Raw genomic sequence first — 9,174 nt, 5'->3', positions numbered from 1 at the left:
AGCCGTTTGCTGCAACCGCCGAGGCGGTTACTCGTTAGACACCGGACGCCGCCAGCCGGGAGTGGTTTTGAGGAGACGTGAGCCGTGTCTGATGCCCCCGTCGCCTGGGCGGGAGGGAGAGGAGAGCTGGCGGTGTCTCCCCGGGAAAGCCGGCGGTTGCCGGGCAGGGCTGAGCTCCCCGCGCTCCCTCCTGCCCGAGGGGAGCCACGGGTCTTGCGCGCTTCTCCTTCACAGCCTCCAAAGATGAAACGAAAAAGCAGCGTTACCGGCAGAAAATATCCGAGTACATGACCAGAGCTGAAGACATCAAAAAACACATTGAAAAAGAGAAGCAAGGTACGGAGCTGCAAGGTTTAAGCACCCCTTGGTGTGTGAGCATTTTGCGGGCAAGGCGGTGAGCAGAGGATTTGTGTCGCCACCTTTTCAGATGGCAAGTACCATAAGCAAATCCGGATAGAGGAAAACGCGACAGGTTTTGGCTATGAAAAGCTTTTCCAGGAGTACCTGACGGACATCGTTTCTGAAGTTTGGGTGGAGGACCCGTACATTAGGACCGTTCATCAGGCAAGTAGACGTTTGCTCTAACTGATACAGATGTTAACTCCTAAAAAAAAAAATAAATCCAAGTTACTAAATTCATTAAAACTTTTACAGTTGTATAACTTCCTGCGATTCTGCGAGATGCTAGTTAAGGGGCCATGCAAAGTGAAAACAATCCACCTTGTCACTTCCTATGAGGCAGTAAGTGTCCAAGATTTTGTTTTGTTTCCTTGCACTCAGGTGATACCACATGCAAGTATATATATATACACACATTTATTTTTAAATACAGATTTATTCTTACTTGACAGTACTTGTTAGGTTCTGACACTTCCAGCAGAAAACACAGATGAAGAGCAAAATAAAAATATTATAGTTGAGCCTAAGTAATTTAGTACGTTCAGAGTGTCCTGATAACTAAAAAATTTGTGGTAAATAGGATCTCAAACGTAAAAGATATTTTTGTGAAAGCTTTGTTGTGGAAAATGTCATCAAAACCAAAACATCTGTTGAAATACATTTTTTTTTTCTCTTCCAGCAGCTGTATGTAGTTGTCATTTTAGAGGCTTTGATGAGCTAAAACCTCTCAAACCATTGCTGCATTTATTTTGGCTCAGATACTAACACAGACCTAGTTTCAAAGGGCTGAGGATGAGTGCTCCTCCTCCTCATCTCTTAGCAAATATACCCATAATCTGTCTGCTTTTTATCCTGTCTTTGAAACTGCAAATCTGCCTTCATCCAGCTGACTGACTTTGGGTTTACATTATTACTAAAAAGGTTTTGTGGGTGAGTTTAGGAAGAAGTGACCGAAAGTTAGACTATATGGTAAAAAAAGAAACCAACCCTGCCACATTTTTTTTTACTTTTAACAGGGCAGTGGGAGGAATCAACAGCTAAGTGGCTTGGAAGAAATCCAACAATCATTGAGAAGTTATGGAGTAACATTAAATATTGAATTTTCATCTTCAATACATGATCGAGAAATTAGGTGAGTGACATAAAGAAGTCAGCAAATACCAGTTACTTGAAGTCAAACTCTAAACCCTAACTTTGGAGACAATTTCTAATTACAGCTGTGGTTAACCAAGTGAAAGGTAGTGGCACTCACTTGGTACAGTCAACCTTCTGTAGTTTCATGCGTTCTAACTGTGAACGTAATGGCAAATGTCTCTTTACATAGAACAGTGTCTTCTGTGCTTCACACAGGTATCGGTGACACTAGGAAATAACTGATTGTAACGTGGAGCTTGTGTGTCATGTGGATATAACCTTTTCTATTCAACGTTCTCATGGTTTTCACATTTGTGAATTTTTAAAACAGATTCAACAATGGATGGATGATTAAGATTGGAAGGGGTCTTGATTATTTTAAGAAACCACAGGTAAGAATACTTCGATCTCTTTAATTAACTTATACTGTAGAAGAGCTCGTTCTGTGGTCACCATGTCAATTCTGTTAATTCCTGCAGAGCCGTTTCAGCATTGGATACTGTGACCTTGACTTGCGACCTTGCCATGAAACAACAGTGGATGTCTTTCATACTAAACATACAAAGAAAATGTGATCAGATAGGTCTGCTTTTAATGAGTGTTTTTATAAGCATAAAGACTAGAAGATGCTGCTTGAGTCCAGCTGTCCACCCTCAGAAGCAATTCTTCTTAGTCCAGCACAGCTTTTATAATCTATAGGTTTAAGAACATTTGAGACTTTTCAAGTCTGAGAAAACACAACTGAACAATTCCTCCACAGTACTTCTCCCGTAATGTTTATTAATGCAATCCATATCTAATTCTTGATTTCAGAACATAATATCTTGATTTCAGAACAGATCCTCACTACACTCTCTCAAAGGCCTTTTTACTGTCATTTCTATGTTCACTATTAACTTTGTCTTGAGCAGATTTTTCTTCTCTGTATCTTTAATTGACTGCTTCACAAACATTTGAAGCTGGGCTGTCCTCTTTTATAAGCAGCTTTGTTTATTTTCTTTAATTTCTGTAGTCTAGTCATGCCTACTGTTCTGCTGTGTTTTACTTAATCCCCTAATACCTGGTTTCACAGACTTTGCTGATAACCCTAAACATTCCATTTTTCAAGCTGCTTGCATACAGACATTGTAGTGTTCATTATACAGATATTTTAGAGCCATCTCATGTGTCTCTATGTGACGGATTTTAGGCTGGAAAGGATGCAAACAGCTTATTCATTTCCCTATCATTCCTATATGTGCCTTTACTCTGTGAGGCATAGTCATACACCCAATTTCCTTCCTTTGATGGGGCATGGAAAGGTTGTACGTTCCTCTCCCAATCTGTTTCCTTGACTTGCAAGTTTAATGTCCTCCCAGCTAGTCGTGCCAGTCTGAATTGTGGTAAGCTGTTTTCCTGCTGCTAATGTAGTCCCCTAAAACTAATAATAGATCTAAAAATTATCCAAAAGTTGGATACCCTGAAACTTTCTTGTTAATAATGGTTCTAAGGAGTATACTAATTGGAAAAAAAAGACAGTCTTGTCTTCCCTTCATCCTCTGGAAAGCAGAAGGTATCACCTGAGCTGTTGCTGTTTTTTCTCCTAATACAAGATCACTGTCAGCAAGAATCTGTCAAAGTTGTGTAGTCTGACGTGAAGAACAGGCAGTGGCCTCTCTTGCAGGTCACATCAAAATCTCAGCGCCAAAGCTGATAGGTGCCTTATGTTTTCTGCATCTTGCAATGCAATAAGCCTCCATATTCTAGTAGCATGTTCCTTGGTAGAACATTTTCTCTCTTCTTTCTTCTTCCTGATGGTTGGTCTATTACATTATCCTTTTTGTAATTGTTTTATTCTTCTTTCACCTTCTGTCACATAATACTGCTAATCTTTTGCCTCTAACACAACAAATCTATTTCACAGCTATCAAGAAGAAACAAAGCTGGTCTTCGCCTTGTTCTCTGTGTCACAATTTGCCAGTGCTTTGCCTTCTTTATCCTTCCGCATAAGGTCTCAGCTTTTCAGTGTTACATCAGCGAAAGAATAACATACGTGCCACAGAAGCTGTATGCTATCAGTTGCCCCCCACCCCCCTCCAAACATTCCAAAGAAGCTCCCTGACTTGCTGCTCTGATACTAGGTTTCTGGTCACTGACATCGGTTTTATTCCATTGTGTACAATATATGTCTATTTTTAATGAGAATAAAGGTTATTTTTTATTATTTGTAGTTTTAGTTATCTGTTTGAATTCTCTGCACTACGAAGGACAATTCAAGGAAGCTAGATAATGCCTTATACATCAGCCATTTTTGGGAGAAGGCTTACTAAGTACAGTAAGCTTCCCAAATATGAAGCTTTGTATCTTCTAACCCAGCACAGCACTTTCAAACACACAGGGGCAAAATAAAAGGCCACCTTAAATTTTTTAAATCAACTTTAAATTTTAGTCCTTAATTGGAAATCAAAATAAAAATCTCTGTGCTTTCTGCATCTCTAGAAAGACCACAAGAGACAAGCATGGCCTTCCCTCTCTCACACGTTCATTGCTAGAACTTTCTCTTTTCTAATTAGACTATAATTCACTAGCTAAGACTACACATTTCCTTGCAGATCATGGATATGCAGTATCTATATGTATTGTCCCTGCTTATTTCAGGGGGGTTGGACGAGATGACCTTTAAAGGTCCCTTCCAACCCAACATATTCTATGATTCTATATGTACAACTAAGCCTTTAGTGATGTAAACTAAACTAAGCCTGTTTAGTTTGAAGAAGAGGAGGCTGAGGGGAGACCTCATTGCCCTACAACTTCCTGAAAGGACATTGTGGAGGGTTTAGTGCTTGTCTCTTGTCACAGGTAATTAGCGGTGGAACAAGAGGGAATGGCGTCAAACTGCAACAGGGTAGGTATAGACTGGACATTAGGAAAATTTTTTTCACAGAAAGAGTAGTCAGGCGTTGGCATAGGCTGCCCAGCGATGTGGTCGAGTTACCTTCCCTGAACGTGTTTAAAGGTCATTTAGATGTGGTGTTGGGAAATATGGTTTAGGGGGTGAGCTTTGTAGAGCAGGGTTAATGGTTGGACTTGATCCCAAGGGTCTTTTCCGACCTGAATGATTCTATGTACTAGTTGGCACTGCACTGCAATTTTTATTGATAAGCCCTTTTTCTCTGAATAGTTCCTTTCCCTATCAGGAGGAACGCCATGTGTGAGGGTGAATTGGCATTGATGAATGGGAGAAAAATTATCATCTAAAAGTAAAGTTCCAGAATCATTTTACCGACTTCAGGTCATGTTCTTCTGTGCTGCCACTCAGCATTTCTGTAGTTGTGGCCATCAGCTGGATTGGGCAGCCAGGACTGTCCCTCCTGGCATCATCTGTGGAGATGAGTTTAAGCCACCTCCCCCACTGGAGTCATCCTAGAGCTCTTCAGTGTTGCAGTGAGTGCCAGTCCTCCGAGCGAGGGCTGCATTCACTCCTGTGGACTGCTCTCCTTACCTAAAGGCAGGTCACTTCTGCCATGTCATTTCCTCCTACGGAGTGCTGTCAGCCCGACAGCTTTTAAAGGAGACAGTGTGCAAGTACCACAGTGACACCTTGTGGAACTTGGATAATGAGGTGGGGCCCCTGTGTTCAAAGAACGATTAAGACTGGCCTTGCAATCTCCAGTGCAATCCGGAGGAGTGGAGACTCGTCCGGCTATCACAGGATGAAGAACCTCAGTATCTGACGGACCACTCAACAGGTTGCATTCTCTTTCTCCACCCCAGGCAGGGATGCCTCTCTGGGTAAGCGCCGAACCTTTCACACTCTGATGAACATTGCCCCTGGGTTGTTGTTATTATTATTTCTGCTAACAATATTAACCTGAATTAGTAGCGCTGCTGTAGTCACTGAATTTATCAGTGGCAATCTTTAGTCTGTTCTGTCACTCTCACATAACTAATTTTGACTTTTGTGAATCTGACTTGGTGAAAGCCCTTTACTGCGACTCTGATAGACAAATCAGTGAAAGTCCTGGGACTCTGACAGGCAAATATCAAAACTACATTTTTTTTTCATACAACATATCTCATAGGCCTTTTCAAACCTCACTGGTTAACCAGTATTTGCAGCTAATGGTCTCATCTGTTTTGCATGGTTGAATTAACAAAGGAGGGAAGTATTCATAAAAAATATACCACCTAGGGCCTTCTAATTTGTCTAGATCCTCCTTATGTGAAGAATTTCTGTCACTGCTGTTACCACATCCTGCTTTTCTGACAGTTTCCTGAAAATGCAATTTGTAACCTAGCAGTTTATAAACTCTGTAACTGCCCCACTTGGGCAGAGTTTGTATCAGCAGAGGCTGTGTCTGCTGCTCAGTGTTCTCTTGTATAGTAATGAACTGCGGCTGTTCTGACCAGATCAAAGCTGTATTCCAGTTATTCACTGACAGAATTGGTGCCATGACTTGGATTCACCTGTCCTGCTTTACTTGAGAGGACCACAGAACTGATCTATGCCAAAACCCCGTTGGTGCCACTTGGAAAGGTAAGGGACCTTCTGAAATCCCTACTTGAGCTTCAGCTGAGGGTGGACAACAAGGACGCTGGAAGTCAGAATGTCCTTACAGACCTAACTGTAGGTCTTTTAAGTCTAGCAGGCTTCAATCACCCTGACTTTTCACCTAACTATTCCCTGATGGCCTCAGAAATGTGATTAGGTCAGCTCCAAGGACATAAACATCATTGCTCCTTTACTTTTCTTTAGGCTAGACTGGTCCTTATTTATCTTGCCCTTATTAACAGCAAGATAGTTTCTTACCTACCTGATACTGGCATTTCTCTATCCACTTTATGTGCCTCTGATTTTCCTGCAGTTCCCTTATTTTCAGAGCTAGTAAATGCCATTGGTATTTCAGGGCAACTCATGTCATCTGATAACAAGACCTTTGTGTGTAACTATCTTCCCCACTTCTGGATGTCATAGAATCATAGAATGGTTTGGGTTGGAAAAGACCTTAAAGATCACCTAGTTCCAACCCCCTGCCATGGGCAGGGACACCTCTCTCCCACCAGCCCAGGTTGCTCCAAGCCCCATCCAGCCTGGCCTTGAGCACTGCCAGGGAGGGGGCAGCCACAGCTTCTCTAGGCAACCTGTTCCAGTGTCTCACCACCCTCACAGTGAAGAAATCATGAAAATATCATGCTTTCCTGTTAAGTTCTACCACCCCAGTTAACCTTCCAGGAAAAAACTCTTAAGTAAATTGTGTTGTGCCACATATTCTGCCCTGAATGAAATTTACCTCATACCCAGACAGAGTGAATTTACAGCTTTTTTGCTTGTTGAACCCTCCACTCCAAATTTAACTAACTCTACTACTCAAGGGCAGTTTGCTGAAGAAAGAGTTGTATAACAAAAAGGTATATAAACTCTGAAACTGCCTCATTTGGGGAGAGTTCAGATAAGTGGAGTCTGTCGCTACTGTGCTGGATTCTCTCTTACAGCTATAGCAATAAACTGCTGCTGACCTGATCAGAATTGCATTCTGCTTATTTGACAACAGTGAAATACATCTTGAGCCTTTCTTTCATAATATTACTTTATATTGAGCAATTATTTTTATTTAACAGGAAAACTGTCATTTTCAGTTCAGTATTGCCTTTCAGTAGTAAATTTTGTCCTAGATGGTAACAAAAGGAACCTATTTTTCTTAGATCTGATTTGCAAGTCTATTTCTTAATGTAGAATTATTCCCATTTTTAGTGGCTGTAGTTAGCACCTATGGCCACAGTGACTCCCAGCTTTGAGTTGGGCAGTGCAGGTACGAGCAGGTACGAGGTACATTCAGCCTCTGACCTGCTTAGCCTCTCCTGCCCTCGTCACATGAACCCCCACGCTGAACTTCCTAATCCTTCTCCCACTCTTGCTTAGGCATGGACAAAAAAGCCCTAATCCACGGTGGCACTACTGGACTGATGCATTGCACAGGAACGACCTTAGTTTACTACCATGGTTGTAGGGAGGCAGAGGGCCACCAGCACTCTGCAAGCAAGGACTTTCAACCATAAACCAGGAGAACATCCCTCCCCACCCACAGCTCACAGGCTGAGATGTGGCCTCTGAGCTATGTGCCAGGAGGCGGATGCAGACTGGGCGATCCAGTGCAGCAGCACAGCGGCAGTTTTCCTCCTACCCTATCTGTGTCAGCCGTTGGTACCCTCTCTGCTACAGAGCCAGTTTGGGATGCTGCTGCCTTTTCCCCGGGTTTAAGCAGCAATGATGTCTGTTAGCACGGCACGATACAGGGCTGCAGGCCACTGCAGTGGCTTACGTCCTACACTTTGGGAACCACAGTTGCAGGCAACATGAAATCCGATTGCTAGTAAAATTAGGCGAAGTAATATTAAGCAAGAGCACGAGACTAAACAGTTTTAATTACCAATAAAACTCAGCTCATAGAAAGTAATGTTTTGTTTTCAATAGATTAAATAAAAAAGCAGCACAAGTTTAACTTCAATTTTCAAAATGCAAGTCACATTAGCATTACCATATTCTCGCATAGTAGATTCCACCTACTGTGCAACTCATCATCTTGTGGACATACTCTTAGTAATGTTGTTGCTAGTGTAGTGGTTTCATTTGGGCAAAACTTACTGCCAGTAAGGCTCTTCACCAGTTCACTGCACAGTGCTGGTGGCAGCCACTGGTCTGGCAGATCTATGTTACAGACTTCAATCCTTCCATGCTTTACATCCATACCTACTTTAACATCAAGAACAGAATCTTTATAGACCATGTTAAAACACGTGTTAACGCTGAACTTTGGTGTCTTTCCATACACCCATTCCCAGGTTCGTAGTTCTTTAGTTTTATTTTTAATTCCAGGAAGCAGAGTCTCATCAGCTGGATTTATTAAGGTGACATGATGATCTACTTGGTGTTGTGTAGCATATTCTTCAGCAATGGCATCCAAGAGCATCTCACAAGTTAAACTGGGATCCTCTTCAAAGAGATTTTTCACTGAGGCAGGCACACTAGGAGTGGCATTGCTTTTTATCCCTTTATAAGGGCTTTTTAGCACAGAAGATAAAACAAACTTATCTGCGTTACAGAGTAAAGTACAGTGGTGATAAGCAGTCGTCCTTCCCAGCTTTGCAGCAGTACCTGAGATTTTGTACTGCCCATCTAGCAGGATGTCATATCTGTCAGTGACATGTACATCTAACCAGGGACGCAAGGCTTTCAGTGCCTTCACAACTAGTTTCAGGTTTTCCATTCGTTCATATTTTTTTCTGTTTGTAAAGAAAGTCAAATTGATATTACCTAAGTCATGGTAAACTGTCCCTCCTCCACTTCTTCTCCTGGCTAGTTTTATATTTTTTTGCCTCAAAAGCTTGAGGTTGCATTCCTTTATTCTGATGTCTCCCTATTACCACAGCAGGGGAATTTCTCCACAGGAAAAGCACCTGTTGGTTCTCTAAATTCATGTGGTCATGGATCCAGTCTTCCACAGCTAGATTTTCGTAAACATCATTAGAAACAGACTGGATGATAAGGCCTCCACTAGTTGTGTTTCTGAAGCCAGCTTTTGGAGTCCTGAGGATGCAGGACAGCTGAAGGCAGTTCTTTAATGATGACTGGAGTACCATGGTTTTGGACAGTAGACAGCAGGA

At 42.0% G+C, this 9,174-nt stretch overlaps 2 protein-coding genes across 2 annotated transcripts; one reads left to right on the top strand and one right to left on the bottom strand.

The window, feature by feature from the left end:
- Window positions 1-239: 239 nt before the first annotated feature.
- Window positions 240-2,108, top strand: MITD1 (MIT, microtubule interacting and transport, domain containing 1). Its single transcript, XM_009873564.1, has 6 exons — window positions 240-336; window positions 428-564; window positions 655-741; window positions 1,416-1,531; window positions 1,865-1,925; window positions 2,013-2,108. The coding sequence occupies exons 1-6, from the start codon at window positions 288-290 to the stop codon at window positions 2,106-2,108; spliced, it is 546 nt and encodes a 181-aa protein (XP_009871866.1). The 5' UTR covers window positions 240-287.
- A 5,867-nt stretch (window positions 2,109-7,975) lies between these two features.
- LIPT1 (lipoyltransferase 1) lies at window positions 7,976-9,165 on the bottom strand. The gene is given in 2 exon segments (XM_009873553.1): window positions 7,976-8,913; window positions 8,915-9,165. Coding segments are annotated over 2 exon segments (1,116 nt in total). The 5' UTR covers window positions 9,151-9,165; the 3' UTR covers window positions 7,976-8,033.
- Window positions 9,166-9,174: the final 9 nt, after the last annotated feature.

The sequence above is a fragment of the Apaloderma vittatum genome, unplaced genomic scaffold, assembly GCF_000703405.1.
Source record: "Apaloderma vittatum isolate BGI_N311 unplaced genomic scaffold, ASM70340v1 scaffold8070, whole genome shotgun sequence".
Taxonomy (NCBI): Eukaryota; Metazoa; Chordata; class Aves; order Trogoniformes; family Trogonidae; genus Apaloderma; species Apaloderma vittatum.
This window is presented reverse-complemented; position numbering and strand designations above follow the sequence as displayed.